We start from the raw sequence: 18,337 nt of genomic DNA, 5'->3' as shown, positions 1-18,337 counted from the left end.
TCCTTTGAGGTTGCCAAATGTGCCCTCTCTGGGGGATCACGGGAAGAGATTGTGTCATATGCTTACCCATTGTGCGAGGAAAAACATTCTACTGAATTGGACATCGGATAAACCACCAAGTCTTACGGGGTGGCAGAGGCTGGTGATGGAGCATCTCCCTGAAGACTATCTCACAAGCATGGTGCACCACTAAACGGAACAGACTTATAAGACATGGCAACCCTTTTAAAATTATATTGATGCTGACGTATCAGCAATTTAATTAGGGCCGTGGGAATCGGTACAGGTGCCCATGGGGCCCGGGAGGAGGGAACTGGGGAAAAAGAATACAGGTACTATAGATGGTGCTCCCAGGGATGGGAGTCTCAGTGTGATAAGTGAGATCGAATATAGTGAGATATTATTTAATTTACATTACTTGAATTTAGCTTAAGTTAGTATTTATTTAATATGTTGGTAGTTTCATTTAAGTTAAGTAGGCTTTTGGTAGAATAGTTGGTCATTCATTAACAATAGTACTGTGTTATGGCTTTGTTATACTGCCTTTTTTTCTGTTTTGATTTTTTTTGTACATAAATGTCATGTAAAAGATTTAAAAAGGTTTTCAATAAAAAATTTATAAAAAACAAGTGAGTCCTTGCTTAGATTTATTTCCCCATAATTTCTGTGTTATGGTACTTCACCGTTCAAATAGTCATTATATAACTGCAAACCTTGAAGTGGAAATCACAGTGTTGTAAGGAATGTGCTAGTAATCAACCAGACTACTCCATGAGTCTCACTGTCATCATAAATGTTTTGATTCAAATCACCAAACTGGTCAATTGTTTCCCTTTTAGTACTGCTATTCAGACTTCCACCAAGTTTCCTTAATAAGCTTAAAAATAGTACATTTATTATAAAACAAAGCTAATTTCTAAAAACAAGTGGCAAAGCTTGCTTACAATTAGGCTTTTAATCAGAATTAGAACTAAGTCCCCTTTCTACAAATACAAAGACACTCATCCAACCCAAAGGACAACACAACTCTGCAGAAATATTTTAACAAGGTAAAGGACAAACAAACCATCCTTATTGGCCAATGATCGGCAAAACAGTCTTCCAACTTTTCATGTACTTCATAATGTTGGATAAGGCTGAAGATAACAGGAACAGACAGGAACTGACAAGAGACCTAAAAATGTGAATGACTCAGGTGTTATGTGAATCACTTGGCATAATTCTGATCAGGTCTACTGAGAGTTTTAAGTGCAGGAAATCAGGAACTGCTGTCTCTACCAGACAAAACATACATTTGGACAAAACATTTGGGATTGCTCACATGCATGGGTAAGTCCAAATACGACATGCATTTTCAGGGTTGATCACATGTAAGCATAATTCCAAATAAGGCACACATTTGGCACAAAGACTTGTGTATAAACAGCCTGAAGAAATCCCTTTGTTTAACAACACTGTGAAATTTAACATTGTGCAAAATGGTATCCTATATCAGGAGGAATGGTGAAGATGTTCAGCTTGGCCGGCTGCAAACTCTACTGGGTAATGGTCGTGAACGACAATGATTGAGATCTCTCTGGTACAGTCAGTTCTGCTATCATGCAGTAGTTCTGTCCTTGTGCAATCCTGTGTTTTAAGAAATTGGGTAATAGCAGCACCATTTATACTAATAGAGCTGGAACTGCTTTAGAATCAATACACACTTCAAACTTTGCACTTTAGAAACAGTGCCCCAATCCATCAATCGTGTTATAGCAAATTCATGTTAACGAAATGCACGTTATAGCAGTATGACCTGTAGTAATAAGTGTGTTATTCAAATAAGCACCTAGTGAATGAATTGTGTTTAATTGATAACATAGTCCCAACAGTCAAGCATGACTTTCTTTTCAGGGAGGAGAAAGTGAGGACTGCAGATGCTGGAGATCAGAGCCAAAGATGGTGGTGCTTTTCCAGCACCACACGTCAGGCAGCATCCACAGAGCACGAGAGTCAACATTTCGAACATAAGCCCTTCACCGGGAGCCCTTCTTGATGAAGGGCTTAAGCTCGAAACATCGATTCTCCTGCTCCTAAATGCTGCCGGACAGTGTGTGCTGGAAAAGCACAACCATCGACCCTGATTCTCTCTTCACCCAACTTGTAATACACCATCAACAATGACAATAAAGGTCAATTCCAACTCTGCTAATTCCCTGTGACAATGCAAAAAGTACTGTCCTATTGTTGTTCTCTGCTATTGATACTCATTGATTGTAATGGTCACCCAATTAATATTATGTTGCCTTAACTGGATGCTCCTCCCTGTAAAATGACTGTATAATTCATTGAGAAACTGCTGTTCCAGAGAAGAGCTTGACCTCATGTCTCTGTGCACATGGGGGATTGTTTTCTCTCTCTCCCTCCAGGGCCAAGGATAAAAGTGAAGGAGATAAAACAATACTGTGTCGTTAAGCATTTTGCTTTGACTGAGGGGGTGAAACAGGATGGCTATATTGGCATAGTCGGCAGGATCCAAATGGATAGTTAAGGTCAGATGGTGTCAGCGGCCACCCGGAACATCGATGTCTCAAGACAATGGGCCCACAAGGTAAGATTACAAACCTTGGTCAGTCTTGATATTCCTGTGTGCTGGAGACTGTATCCTCACTCAATCACTCTCTTTTCTATGGATTCCACACATGGTGATTAGTTCAGTTGAAAGATACAGTTTCCCAAGCGCAGTGGCAGACAGAGATTCAAGTCCTCTGCACTGCATTGGGGGGGGGAAATGGGATATAATTGAGGTTTGAACCTCTCAGAAGGGGGGAGGGGGTGTGGGGGTGTATATTTGAGGTTAGAGTCCTCTGCACGGTACTAGGGTTCCAATCCCCACAGGTGAGTTTGTTTGAAGTCTGAGTCTTCTGCGCAGTACTGGTGCTAGAGTCACCTGGAGTGGGTTTGATTGAGGCTCGAGTCTACTGCGCGGTACTGGGGTTAGAGTTCCCTGGGGTGGGTTTGATGGAGATTTGAGTCCTCTGCGTGTTACTGGGGTTCGAGCCCCATGGGGTGGGTTCGATTGAGGTTCGTGTCCTCTGCATGGACTGGGGTTCAAGTCCACTGGGTGGGTTGATTTGAGGTTCAAGTCGTCCGCACTGTGCTGAGGTTCAAGCTTTTGGTATTTAAGTTTCGAGCTCTCTGTGTTTGGGATTCGAGCTGTCTGTGTTTAATTGGGGTTCAAGCCCCCATGAGGAGTAAAGTGAGAAAGGGGTTAAAGGCCCCTAGCGATGATATTTGAGGCTCTGTGCGTCTTTGTTCTGGGGGAAGAGAGTGGCTTGGACCACGGTGCCATATGGTCCGCTGTCAGGGTTTTCTCTTTTTACAAGAGTAATTTCAGTGAGAAGATGCAAAAACAAAAACAAGAAACGCTAAAATTAAAGATTGTTCTAATACTTGGGTTGAAAAAGGAAAGTTTCAATGTAGCTTGTGCCATGCTGATAGTGTTTGATGTTTAAAAATTTTGGTTTGTTAAAATCCTGTTTTAGAAAATCCTTTTAAGTAATGTTTTGCCTTGTTTGAATCAGGATCTCAACTCAATGTGTTTTGCAGGCTGTGTAATGGGACAGACTTTGTTTTTACATTGAAATTGTATAACATTATGCCCTTTTTAAAATTATCAAACTTGTAACCTTAAAACAAATTGATTGAGTCCCTTGAGCCCCTGATTAGTTTGAAATTCTATAATGCCCGTTTAAAAAGAAACAGTTGGGTCAATGGTCATGCTTTAGCCAGATGAGAGTATTGTATTAAAATATCTTCGTTGCTGTGTTTTTAATGCAGAGTGTTCACTAAAAGAAGAGTGCACTTTGAGTTTGATGTTTTACTAAGATTTTAGAGAATATCAGAACTTGAGGCTGAGCTGTTTCAGTTCTGCTAATTATTGTTAAGACTTCATTGAACCCCTTCATAATGCAAATTCAAAGAATGTTGATTTCTACTAAAATTGGCACTGTGATTCCGGCTCTTTTATTTGGAAAGTTTCATTTGGAGAACATATTTTAAAATATTCAGCATTTGTTTCCCACGAATATTTGAGATTTACATCTAAACTTAAACTGCCTCTTCAATTGCTAAAGCACTGGAAACATCTTGTTGTTATCTTGCTGTTCCAGATTTTTGAAATACTTGGCTAATGTGAAAGCTGTCAGGAAAAGTATTAATTTGTTAAAGGATTGAATAATTTTTGAATAACCTGAATGAGGTACCTGAGGGTTTGATTTTAGGACCATTGATTGTTGGTTATAATTGACTGAGTTGTTTAGGCATGAACAATTTAGAAGTTTATGGATTGTACAAAACTTGTCATAAATAGTGAAGAGTAACAGACTTCAAGAATTCAAAGAATATTGGAATAGGCTGACACAATTTAGTATATGTGTGTGACTGTTCATACTGAGAACCACTTTAGCAAGGAGGGAATGAGAGAGGAAATGCAAAGATACTTGCAGCGAATAACTAAGAGTTTCTCCATTCACAGGTAAAGCACACCTTCAGACCACCGCCCGCCCCGCCACAGCCTGATCCAACAGATTCAATCAGCTCCCTAGTCACGAGGGTGAAAAGTGAAGAGGTTAACAACAGTGAAGAGGAGGTCTGTATGCTTCTTGTCAGTGGTCTTCCTATCGACATTAAACCACGTGAGATTTACATTGTCGTTCAAGCACTTAACGGATATGTAGGTTCACTGATCAAGCTAACATCACAACAGCCAGTTGGTTTTGTTACATTTAACAGCAGCACGGGAGCAGACACAGCAAAGAATGCTCCATTCACCTAGCCTGCTGCTGCAGCTGCAGCACTGTATGCTCAGATGGTATCCTTCATCTGAAGCCTCACTGCAAGGAAGGAAGTCTTATCAGTTTTGTTAAGCATTTAACTGCCCTTATCCAAGAAATCTGATTTCTCCAAGGAGTGATGCTAAGATAGACTGAATTTTGTTTTCAGTTTGGACTTTACTAAAGGAGGTTTTGGAGAACTGGTTTGTTTTCACTCGACTTGGGGGGGATGGAGTGGTCACTCAGGACTGTGGATTTAAGAACTTTACTAGTGATTTTTTTTCCACATGGGAGGATTCTTCAAATTCTAATTACTGTAATGGACTAGTAATTTTTGCTGTTATAATCACTGTGTGCTGTGTGTCAATAACTTGCTTAAACACTGACTGTCAGAGTCCTATGAAAGCTGGTAATGGCATCTCGGTGATTATCACAAAATGATAAAATGAGGGAATAAGAATATTTATAGGGTATAAGCAGGCAGAGAAAGAGTCAACTTCTGAGTTTTGTGAAAAAGAGTTTCAGCTGAGCATGACTCAAATCAGATAAGAAGTTACAGTTAACATTGGGGTGCTTGAGGCAAGGATAATGGGTGAACAAGGTGGAAAAGTATTCATTATGTACAGCTATTTAAAAATATTGGAAGCATTCAGTTTGTAAGGTCAGTTAACAAGGTGAAAAGTATTCATTATATGAATCCAGTTAACAAGGTTAAGAACATTCATTGTATAATAGTAAAGGGCTTGGTTTCTGCTATTCGTACATGTTGATTGTAACGGTCACCCAATTAATACGTTGCCTTATCTGGATGCCCTTCCCTGTAAAATGACTATATAGTTCCTTGAGAAACTGCTGTTCCAGAGAAGACCATGAACTCATGTCTCTGTGCAAATGGGCAATCATTCTCTCTCCCTCCAGGGCCCGGAATAAAGATGAAGGAGGTAAAACTATACTGCGTCGCTGAGCGTTTACTTTGACTGCGGGATGGGGCCAACGGGAAGACAACTGGGACTGTTGTGTATATTCGGAACAACATAATTAAGTCTAGCATGGATACACCGAGTTCTGCAGGGGTTCTTTATTCTGTTCATTGTGTAATTTTGTGAATATATTTTTGTCTGTTTTAAAACCTGGTAGTCAACCTAGCTAACTTACTCTGGGTAATTTTCACTGTACACTTACTGAAACAAATTGCAATGTTATGGTCTGGGCTGCCTGCTTAAGAAGATTTTGAGTGGTCTGGCCTAGTCCATAAGAGACTGGGGGCTCTTTGTGAGTGGTAGGTGTTAGTGTCTTTATTTTGGCTATTGGTTTGTTTTGGTAGACAAAGTATGGGATAGTAATGGCTCTTTCAGTCATCAAAAGTTTTCTGGAAGTGCATGTGGTGACTTTGGAAGTTTTGCAAAAGGAGAATAAGACCAAGCTGCAGGAATTAGCAGATCAGCTGGGATTGGACCTGCCTACTTCTGTGAAGAAAGGAGAGATAATTACATCAGTAGCTTAGCATCCAACTTGCCAGAGAAACCATCAGAATTGATACAGATGGCAAGAATTCAATTGCAAATGAAGCAGTTTGAGTTAGAGGCAGGAAAAGGAAAGGGCAGAAGAAATGAAAAAGTTTGAGTTACAAATAAAAACAGAAGAGAGGGGAAAAAAAGAGAAAGCAGCAGAACAGAGAGAAAAAGAGAGACGGTTTGAACTTCAGAAACTGACACTTAAAAAGGAAAGTCAGCTTAAAAGGTTGGAGATAAAGACTGATGGTAACCTTATCGAGGAAGCCTATAGATAATGTTTCAGGGATCTAAAGAGGGACACTGGTCAACCTATATTGAGTTTGAAAGGATCAAACAGAGTAATTTCAATAGATGAATAAGACTTTAAAAATTGAGCAAACCCATCATGCCCTTAGTGAGTTAATCATTTTGGAGGAACTGAAAACTTCACTGCCTGAACTAGTGTGAACTCATATGTAAGAGCAGAGAGTTAAAACAGCAAGTTAGCAGCTGATGTGGCTGATGATTATGAGCTGGTCCATAAAACACGGTTTGGTTTCCAAAATCAATTTCAGTCCATGAGGGATAGAAATTGGGGCAAAGAGTCATCCTCAATTGGAAAGGGAAAGGTGGATCTCAGTGAAGATCAAAAGGATAACTTACCACAGGGTATAAAAGAAACCCTTGAAGGAGACAAAGAAGTTTAAAAAGCTCTGGTGTTTTCATTGCAATAAAGTGGGCCACACAAAATCAGTGTTGTGGGCTAGGAGAAAACCAGATGTAGGAAAACCATACAAGTCTGGGAGTTTTGTTGGACTAGTAACAAAAAGCACAAAGAAATTAGACAACTGCCTCAGAATGTACAGGATGATCAGGGGTTGATTAAGGAGGTAAGTGCCAGATCTGCCTAAAAAATATACATGCAAAGGTAAAGTTTATTCACATAGGCCAGAAGTAGCAGGTAAAGAGATTACAATATTAAGGGACATAGGATCCTCTCAGTCTGTGATGCTGAAGGATGAGGAGATATGCATTTGAGGGACTAGTGCCAGAAAAGGTATTGGTAACAGGAATTCATGGTGAGACAAAAAGTGCTCAATTCTGTAAAGTGAGGCTAGAGAGTCCAGAGAAGAGTGGAAAATTTGTGGTAGGAATACTGGACAAACTCTCAGCTCCAGGAATACAATTTGTCTTTGCAAATGATATAGCTGATTCACTGGTAGCGTGCTGCCTACGCTAGCAGAAAAGCCAGTGAAAACACAGGCAAATGTAGAAATGAAGGGTGTTCATCCAGGAATTTTCCCAGATGGTGTGATCACAAGATCACACAGGTACAAGCTGAAGCAGGAAAGATCAAAAGGCACAGATATGGAAGTTGACAGCTTTATCAGAGACCTTTTTTGATCAGATAAATGGGATAGAGCAGGAGCAAAGAGGTAAACATGCAAATATCTTTAGCTCTGCTAAGCTGGTTGAGTTACAGCAGAAAGATGAGAATTTAAAACAGTTATATCAGAAGGCATATACAGAGGAGAAGAGTGACTGTATCCCTGTGTGTTATTACTTAATAAATGTTGTCTTAATGAGGAAATGGAGACCATCACACATTCAAGCAGATGAGAAATGGGCAGAGATTCATCAAATTGTTTTGCCAGTGGGATATAGAAAGGAGGTGCTGCGAGTGATGCATGAGCTACCACTTTGAGGTAATTTAAGGGAATGAAGAAAACACAAGCTAAAATACAAAGACATTTTTTACTGGCCTGGACTATACAAGTGTAATGTTAATAAATCAAATAGGAATATCTCTATGGATGTTAATGTAATATGAAAGGGTTAAACTGCACTGTCTTTGGGTGGAGACATCATGAAAGAAGGCAGATGACCATCCATTGTACTTCATACTTCACTTAGACAGTCATTTGTTATTAGTCCCCTGCTATTGTCAAGTTAAACCATAATTCAGTCTCTTCCATCTAGAAATGCTTTTTGGCTGGAGGTATGTCACATCTGCATTGTCTTGAGAAATCACGAAGTCAAGAAATCATTTGCATAACGATTCCCCAGGATTAGGGCATTAGCATTTGCATAACCCCTGAGGATGATCTCACCCTGCCATTGTACCTGGGGTAACATATGACTGTGAGTGACTGGGGGTTGGCTTCAGTGGCATGTGACTATGGAGGAGTGGCTAGAGCATCTGTAGGCATGGCTAACTGACCTATATAAAGGGGATGTGTCTTCTCTATTCAGTGCCTCACTTTGACTCAACTTTGCACGCCTAGCTTGTACTGTACTTCATAAATTTGGTTGCTTGTTCACAGAGTTGGAGTGTTACAATTGCATCAAGTGTTTAAGAATCTCAAGAGTAAAAACACCTAACAATTGGTGGCAGCAATGGAATTCCAACACAGCTTCCAGGTGGACTGAATAAGCGATTGTCTGAGTGTTGATTACGTGAGACGGATGAGCCCACAAGGTAAGCTTCATCTTGATCTCTCTCTCTCTCTCTAAACCCACAACTCAGTTGACCCCTCGTCCCCTAGGACTCTGTGGTGAAGGAATCTTGGAGCTAACTTGCACGCCAAGTTGCTTTACGCAATGCTGGGTTTTAAAAAGGGGTGAATTGGGGTTAAATCTGCGTAGAGTATTGGGGTGAATTGGAGTTAGAGCCCCCACAGTTAAACCAGGGTTAGAGTCCCACGATTAAAATCTGGGTTAGAGTACCAGAGTTAAAATGAGTTTAAAGTCCTCTAGTGGCGAGCTTTGAGGTTCCGAAGTAAAAAAATTAGAATTTGGTACTTCTTAAAATTGTTGCCTTTGTCCCCCACACCTCCCCTTTGAAGTACTCTTAGACAACATGGAGTCACCGGGAAAAGGGAGAGAAAGTGGAGTTGGTCCACTTGCGTCCCGAAGTAAAGTGCATTGACTGTCAGGGAAGCTTTGTCCGGGTTTTTGCGCTGTAGACTCAACTCGGTGAGTCTGTGTTCTGGGGGAAGGGAATGGTTTGGACTGCAGCGACGAGTGGTCCGCTGCAAGGGCTTTCTCTTATCATAAGAGTAATTTCCTGGAGAGGATACAAAAAAAAATGAGAAATGCTGAAATAAGGGTGTTCGAATACTTGTGTCAGAAAAGAAAGTTTCAATGTAAATTATGCCACGTTGAGAGTGTTTGATATTTAAATTATTTGGTTTGTTAAAACACTGGTTCAGAATATCCTTTTAAGTAATTGCTTTGCCTTGTTTGAATTAAGATCTTGATTCGATGTGTATTGTGGGCTATGTAATGGGGCAGACTTTGTTTTTACAATGAAACTGTACAACATTATGCCCTTTTTAAAATTATAAACTGGTAACCTTAAAACAAATTGATTGAGTGCCTTCAGCCCTGATTTGTTTGAAATTCTACAATGCCTGTAAAAAAGGAAGTTGGGTCAGTGGTCATGCTTTAGCCAGATGATTAGCACTACTGCCTCACAGCACCAGGGTGCCCAGTTCAATTCCAGCCTTGGGTGACTGCGTGGGTTTCCTCTGGGTGCTCTGGTTTCCTCCCACAGTCCAAAAATGTGCAGGTCAGGTGAATTGACTGTGCTAAATTGCCCATAAGGTTAGGTGTATTAGTCAGAGGGAAATGGGTCTGTGTGGGCTACCCTTTAGAGGGTTAGTGTGGACTAGTTGGGCCAAGGACCTGTTTCTGCACTGTTCAGTGCCTCACTTTGACTCAACCTTGCACGCCTGCTTGTACTGTACTGTACTTCATAAATTTGGTTGCTTGTTCACAGAGTTGGTGTGTTACAATTGCATCAAGTGTTTAAGAATCTCAAGAATAAAAACACCTAACAATTGGTGGCAGCGATGGAATTCCAACAGAGTTTCCAGGTGGACTGAATAAGCGATCGCCTGAGTGTTGGTTGCGTGAGACGGATGAGTTTCATCTTGATCTCTCTCTCTCTAACCTACCACTCAGTTGACCCCTCAATCTAATCTAAAACATCAATATTGCTGTGTTTTTAATGCAGAGTGTTCACAAAAAGAACAGTGCATTTTGACTTTGATGTTTTAAGATTTTAGAGAATATCAGAACTTGAGGTAGAGCTGTTTTAGTTCTGTTAATTATCATTAAGACTTCATTGGCCCCCTTCATATTGCAAATTCAAAGAATGTTGATCTCTACTGAAGTTGCCACTGTAATTCCGACTGTTTTATTTGGGAAGTCTCATTTGGAGAAAATATTTTAGTACGTTCTGCATTTGTTTCCCATGATAATGGGAGATTTAAATCTGAACTGAAACAGCCTCTTAAATGGCTAGAACACAGGAAACACTTTTCTTGACAGCTTTCACACTAGCCAAATATTAATTTGTTAAAGAAAAATAATTTTTTAATAACCTGAATTGGGTCCCCTTGGGTTTGATTTTAAGGCCATTGATTATTGTTTATAATTGACTGAACTGTTGAGACAGTACAATTTAGAAGTTTATGAATTGTATAGTGAACAGAGTAACAGACTTCAAGGGGACTGAAAATATTGGAATAGGCAGACATAATTTAGTGTAGTTAAATGTATGTCTGTCTTCATACTGATAACCACTTTGGCAAGGAGGAAATGCTAAGATATTTTCAGCAGTTGACATGGTCTTTGGAGTTTCTCCATTCACGGGTAAAGCACACCTTCGGACCACCACTCACCCCTCCACAACCTGATCCAATGGATTCAATCAGCTCCCTAGTCACAAATACGAACAGTGAAGCTAACAACAGTGAAGAGGAGGTCTGTATGCTTTTTGTCAGTGGTCGTCCTATGGATATTAAACCACACGAGCTCTACCTTCACTTTCAATCATTTAAGGGATATGAAGGTTCACTGATCAAGCTAACATCACAACAGCCAGTTGGCTTTGTTACATTTCACAGCTGCACGGAAGTAGAAGCAGCCAAGAATGCTGCAATTACCTAGCAGGCTGCTGCTGCAGCACTGTACACTCAGATGTGCTGGTATCCTCTATCTGAAGCATCTTCACAAGGATGGAAGTCTTCTCAGTTTTGTTAAGTATCTGACTGCCCTTATCCAAGAATTCAGATTTCTCCGTGAAGTGGTGTGCAAGGACAGACTGAATTTTGTTTTCAGGTTAGACTTTATTGAAGGAGAATTTGGAGAACTGGCTCACTTCCACTCGACATGGAGGGGATGGAGTGGTCACTAAGGACTGTGGGTTTAAGACCTTTCATGGGGAATTTTGTTTCCACGTGGGCAGATTCTTCAAACTTTATTTTACTGTATAGACTAGTAATTTTTGTTGTTCTAATCATTGCATGTTGTGTATCAATAACTTGCTTTAGTACTGGCAGTAAGATTCTTATGAAAGCCGGTAGTGTCATCTGGGTGGCTATCATAGAATGATAAAAGGGAGGAATGTAATGTTAAAAGTTTAAATGGGAATATCTCTCTGGACACTAATGTAAAATTAAAGGGTTTACCTGCACTGACTTTGGGTGGGGACAACAATCATGAAAGAATACCGATGGCCATCCATTGTAATTTACACATTATGTAGACAGTTATATGCTGTTACTCCCCCTTGCTATTGTCAAGTTAAACCATAATTCAGTCTCTTCCATCTAGAAATGCTTTTTGGCCAGAAGTATGTCACACCCACAATGGCTTGAGGAATCACTGAGTCAAGAAATCATCCGCATAACGATTCCCCATGATTAGGGCATTAGCATTTACATTATCTTGAAAGATGCTCTCACCCTGCCATTGTACCTGGGGTAACATGTGACTGTGAGTAACTGGGTTGTCTTGAGTGGCACATAACTGTGGGGGAGTGGCCAGAGCATCTGTAGGCATGGTTAACTGACCTGTATAAAGGGAATGTGTTTTCTTTGTTCAGGCCATCACTTTTGACTCAACCTCGCACATCTGCGAGGGGGATCAAAGGGGGTACTATGCTTAATAAATTTGGTTGCTTGTTCACAGAAGTTGGTGTGTTGCAGTTGCATCAAATCTGTAAGAATCTCAGGACAAAGAACTTAAGGCAAGGATGTAGTTGAATTTTGCCAGACATGTCATACATGTCAGCTATTCGGAAAACCACAGGCTGTAATAAAACCTGCACCTTTAATACCTATTCCAGCATTTGAGGAACCTTTCACAAGAGTCTTGATTGATTGCATAGGAACCCTACCTCAATAAATACTTATTCTCACTTTCTGTTTAATAATAATGCCGACTAGATTTCCAGAGGCAATCCCATTATGCAATATCACAGGAAAAAGGGCTGTCGAAGAATTACTTAATTTTTTTACTAGGTATGGATTACCAGTAGAGGTCCACTCAGATCAAGGATTAAACTTCACATCCAAACTATGCAAGAAGGTTATGGATAACTTGGGGATAAAGCAATTCAAATCTACTGTGTACCATTCACAATCTCAGTAAGACCTAGAGAGATGGCATCAAACACTAAAGACTATGTTGAGAAGCTTATGGTCAGGATTGTCCAGATGACTGAGATAAGTGAGTTCCATTTGTACTTTTTGCGATTTTGAGATACACCAAATTAATTGACTAAATTCAGTCCATTTGAATTCATTTTTGGGCATGAAGTAAGAGAACCATTAAAATTGATTAAGGAGAAACTAATAAGTCAGAATTCAGAGATCACCCTTTTGCACTATGTATCAAATTTTAGAGAATTATTAAATAGAGCTAGAAAGTTGGCTAGACAGCATTTAAAAGTATCACAGCATACAATGAAACAGGAAGCGGGTAAGAAATCACAATTTTGCAGTTTTGCAATTGGGCTAAGGTATTGGTGTTACTTCCAGTAACAGGCGAGCCTTTAAAAGCAAGGTTTAGTTGACCTTATCAAATTGAGAGGAAACTGAGTGAGGTGAACTACTTCATAAGGACTCCAGAGAAGAAGAAATCTCAGTGTGTCATGTGAATATGTTCAAAAGATAGATGGGGAAGGAAAGCAAGAGGAGAAGATTTTAATGATAACTGAACAGAACCAAGTTCAGAGGATTCTGAATTGGACATTCCTCAAATCAAATTGGACAATGAGGAAGCTGTCAAAAATAGGGATAAATTATTGAGTTATCTTCCACAAGAAAATCAAAATGATCTGAAAGAGTTATTATCACATGGAAATAAACTGGGAAGTATAACCTAATTGTGCATGATGTAGAGATAGAAAATGCTGTTCCGATTAAGCAACATCCTTATAGGCGATAACCCTCTAACATTGGTACAGGTTCAGAAGGAGAAAGAGTGCATGCTCCAAGATGGCACAATCAAAGTGAGTTAGTGACTGGAACTCACCTGTAGTCATGGTGCCAAAGCCAGATAGTACCCAACAGTTATGTGTGGACTATCATAAAGTCAATGCCGTTACAAAGACTGATGCATATCTAATCCCACGGTTGGAGGATGATGTTGAAAACGTGGAACAAGCAACTGACATTTCTAAGTTGGACTTGCTCAGCGGCTGCTAGCAAGTACCTCTGTCAGAGACAGCGAAGGGCAATTTTGGCAAATGGACTATACCAGTTCAAAGTCGTGCCATTTGGTATGAAAAACGCTCCAGCCATATTTCAGAGACTGACTAATATGGTCATTGCCAGATTACCCAACTGTGTGGTGTATATTGATAATCTGGTGATATTTAGTCCTTCTTGGAAGGACCATTTACAGCATTTATCGGAGTTGTTCGGTCGACTTTGGAAGGCAGGCTTACTGATAAACCTGGCTAGAAGTGAATTTGCTAAAGCTCAAGTCACGTTCCTGGGCCATGTTATTGGACATGGACGAATGGCCCCATGGGATGCGAAGACGAAAGTAATTGGGGAATTGCCCACACGGTCGACGAAAAAAAATACTACGATTTCTGGGATTAAGTGGATTTTACCAAAAGTTTGTGCCAAACTTTAGCAGTCTGGCTGCTCCAATCATTGAATTGTTTAAAAAAAGGCAAGAAGTTTCAGTGGACAGCGGACTGTCAAAACCACTGCCCCAGTATTAGGCACACCAGACTACATGAAGCCTTTCAAGGTGGATATCGATGCCAGTGATGTGGCAGTGCTCCTGCAGGAGGATGATGCTAGGATAAAAAAGACCCATCAGATATTTTTCCAGGAAGTTAAATGTTCATCAACAGAAATATTCAACAGTAGAAAAAGAGACTTTAAGCTTGGTGTTGGCAACATTTCAGTGTTTATATTACCAGCAATGCATCTGAGACAATTGTATACACTGATCATAAACCAATGATATTTGTAGAAAAATTTAAGGACAAAAATGCCAGTCTGTTTAGATGAAGCTTGTTGTTGCAGCCATTCAATTTGACAATTGTGCATGTGGCAGGTCGAGAAAACGTGATTACTGATGTGTTACCGAGACCTGAATGAGATACGGGGGCATTTGATGGCAGGTGTGCCGCAGCCTGAATTCGCATGTGGCTGTGCAGGTTTGCATTGGTATAGTTAGTATAGTGTATAAATCTGTTTAAACTACTAACCAATTTGTTTAAAAATGAAGCCATCTTTTGATTTTTTTTAAAAAGGGGGGGAGGTGTCACAAAGTTGGTCCTTTTTTGCTAAAAGCTGTTCTTTTTCTCAAGGACTCTGTGTCTTTGATTTTTTTTCAGAGGGTCATAAAACTCTCTCGGTTCCGATTAGAGGGTTTAGTACAGAGATTAAAGGATATTGAGAGGCCATTTTGTTGATGTGCAAACAGATGGGACTTCGGGCCAACGTGGTCATGTTTTCAAAGTGACCTGTATAATGAAAGGGCTGAAAATGTGTTGCTGGAAAAGCACAGCAGGTCGGGCAGCATCCAAGGAGCAGGAGAGTTGACGTTTCGGGCATGAGCCCTTCTTCAGGCTCATGCCCGAAACGTCAACTCTCCTGCTCCTTGGATGCTGCCTGACCTGCTGTGCTTTTCCAGCAACACATTTTCAGCTCTGATCTCCAGCATCTGCAGTCCTCACTTTCTCCCTGTATAATGAAAGGGGAATGGTCAGCTCTCTAGCTGAGCAGTTCAATCCAGAACTAGCTCGTAGTTCAACAGTGAGCTGTATGGAAACAAGTCATTAAAAAACTCTCTCTCTCTCTCCTTATGCCCTTCTAACTTCACCCTGTAAGCACCAATTCCAGTTTTTTTTAAACGGTGTTTTAAATGAATTTGCTTATTGGGATTGTTGTGCTTATTGGGGGGGGGGGGGGGGTTGTTGGGCAGGAGAGGCCAGGGAAGGGATGTTTCCAATTGTTCAATTTATATGCAGAACCTTTTAAGGTCAATGTGATAAAAGGTGAACCACTTCAGTCTTTTAAAGACTTTTTCCCTTTAATATTCAGAAGTGTTCTTGCACATGAACTTGTTTTTTTTTGTCTTCCTCTCAATCAACAAATCGCCAGTGGTATTTTTTCATCTATTAACCACCAGTAAATCACCCATGTTTTCCAACTGATTAAGTTACCTGCAAAGCCCAGTACAGGCAATGCAGAGCATCAAAGGTTAGGGAGGGGCTATGAGGGCTAAATCAAAATGGAACTGGAAGGGGAGATAAAAGCACTCCACTTTTACATTTCTGAATCAACCTACTCCTTGGATACTACCTGACCTGCTGTGCTTTTCCAGCACCACACTTTGACCACTACTACAACACACCTTCCTATTGCAAAAGATTTTCTTGTCCATGAGATATTTTAGAGGTATTTCAGATATTTCTAAATCAACTTGTTGAGATGTTATTACATATCTCTGGAACAGGTAGGACCTGGACCTGCATTTCCTGAATCAGAGATACTATCATACCATAACAAGGCATCCACACCTCCCCAGTTTTGTTTTAATGACTACTCCAGTTTTATTGTGTAGTACTGAACAATGTACCGCGGAACAGCAATGTTTTTACACTGGAGTGTCACCTTCAGTTTGCAGACGTGTTTCCTTGCCTCCTGATTAGTCCCACATACATTAAACCCCAAAACTAGTCATCTTCTGACGCTTGGTTTGAAAATGTATTCAAAAGGAATTGCTGGAGAGAGAAATGTCTATCGGGAAACTGGGGGCGTGATTAATACACGGAGGATGGGACTACATGGATAGCTTTCCCAGAGGGATGAAACTAAAGTAATACTTGGAAATGGAAATATAAGTCAGACCAGCGTGTACCGTTCGCCAGTTTTACTTTCTCTCCCATTCTGACGTTCTCGGAAACAGGGGTGAGGATCTGGGGTGAAGGACAGGCAAATTGTTGTTTTCGTTTTAACGCGGCCACAGATCTGCAGCAACTTTAGCGCCCAGCCCGCCGAACGGCCGCTCCTCCTATCCCCGACCTTTACCTGAGAGCGGTACCAGAGTCAGCAGCAGCAGCACGAACACCGGGACCAGAGGCGGCAGCGAGCTCCTCACCCGGCTCATGGTGTCTCTCTGTCTTCGCTAACCCGGGCCCGAATCTCTCTCGTAAACCCAGCATGAACCAGCAGCTTCCGTTCCGCCCGAGTTTCACTTTCACCGAGTTACGGCGGGGATTGGGCGGAGCTGGGGGCGCATCCAGCCTGAATGCGGAAGGACATGAGGAGGAGCCATTGTCACATTACACTTGTCATATTTTTAGAAATATCTGTATATTAAATATTATATTTATGATATGCAATATGTTACGTAACATATTTCCAGTGTATCGATAAAACAATAAACTTTATAAAGTGTTTTGCCGTTTATTTTCTTCAGCTCTGAAGAAGTGTTTATGGGTTTATCAGTTATTGTACAGCAGGTAATGCCTTTTCTGATCAAACAGGCGAATCGAGAGCAGGTGCCTGCTGCCCTTCGAGCCTCCTCCACCGTTCAGGAAGATCATAGCTGATTTAATTGTGGCCTCAATTCTCTTGCACATCTCCAAGTCAGTCAAGAATCCAGCTACTTCTGCCTTTAAAAGTATTCGATGATCTTGCCACCACTGCTATGTGGGGAGGGGAGTCCCACAGAGTCACGATGAGAAACACACAGCTTGCTCTCAGTTTGTGAGACTCCTTATTTTTGATCTGTGTTCTCTAGTTTTTGAAAGGCATCTGGGGAAATGGGGAGAAAGTTGGAATATGACATTCCGGTAGTGGATCAGCCACGATTCTATTCAATGGTGGATCAGGCTTTTTTAAAAAAGTGAATAATTTACTCCGTTCCTAGTTTTTAAGTTTAAATTATCTCCTCGGTGGCAAAAGCATTCACTCTGTTAGACCGTCGGGATTTTATGTCTCAATAACCTTGTATTTTAATCTTCTAAATGAACACAATCTGTCCCACCTTTTTCTCATAAATTCATCCCTTCAACTCTGGAATCAGTCAAGTGAACCTTCATTGAAATCTCGAGTCCTATGGGAGTCTGTGATGGACTTTTTTTCAACTAGAGAAAGTGAGGTCTGAATATGCTGGAGATCAGAGTTGAAAAATGTGTTGCTGGAAAAGCGCAGCAGGTCAGGCAGCATCCAAGGAGCAGGAGAATCGACGTTTCTTGGATGCTGCCTGACCTGCTGCGCTTTTCCAGCAACACATTTTTCAACTTTTTTTCAAAATGTATGTCAACTTCTTAAATGAGTGGAATGCAAGCCTGATAGTTAAATTTGCAGATGACAAAAAGGAAAGGAAGTTTTCTTATTATCCATTCACAGGATCAGAGTGTCACTGATGAGGCCAGCATTTATTGCCCATCCTTAATTGCCCAGAAAGCAGTAGAGAATCAACCACGGTGCTGTGGGTCTGGTGTCACATGTAGGCCAGACCAGATAAAATTGGCAGAATCATTCCCCTCGAAGATGTAAGGTGAACCATATGGGTTTTTCCAACAATCAACAATGGATTTATGGTCATCGTCAGACCTTTAATTCCAGATAAATATTTGTAAATTCCACTATTTGCCACAGTGGGATTCAAACCCAGGTCCTCGGAACATTAACAACAAACAAAAATAGAGCATGCTGGAAAAACTTTGCTTTTCTACCATTGTAGATATCTTTATGGATGCTT

The 18,337-nt window shown here is 40.7% G+C and overlaps 1 protein-coding gene across 1 annotated transcript in view; it reads right to left on the bottom strand.

Annotated features, from left to right (window-relative positions):
• LOC132824450 (uncharacterized) overlaps positions 1 to 16,817 on the bottom strand; it is a 51,441-nt gene extending 34,624 nt beyond the window's left edge. Inside the window, exon 1 of the mRNA XM_060838966.1 lies at positions 16,657 to 16,817. Coding sequence (XP_060694949.1) covers positions 16,657 to 16,735 — 79 coding nt within the window. The 5' untranslated portion in view covers positions 16,736 to 16,817. The remainder of the gene's footprint in view (positions 1 to 16,656) is intronic.
• Between the last annotated feature and the right edge of the window lie 1,520 nt (positions 16,818 to 18,337).

The sequence above is a fragment of the Hemiscyllium ocellatum genome, chromosome 18 (genome assembly GCF_020745735.1).
Source record: "Hemiscyllium ocellatum isolate sHemOce1 chromosome 18, sHemOce1.pat.X.cur, whole genome shotgun sequence".
Taxonomy (NCBI): Eukaryota; Metazoa; Chordata; class Chondrichthyes; order Orectolobiformes; family Hemiscylliidae; genus Hemiscyllium; species Hemiscyllium ocellatum.
Note: the sequence above shows the minus strand (reverse complement) of the source record. Positions and strands in the feature narration are given on the sequence as shown.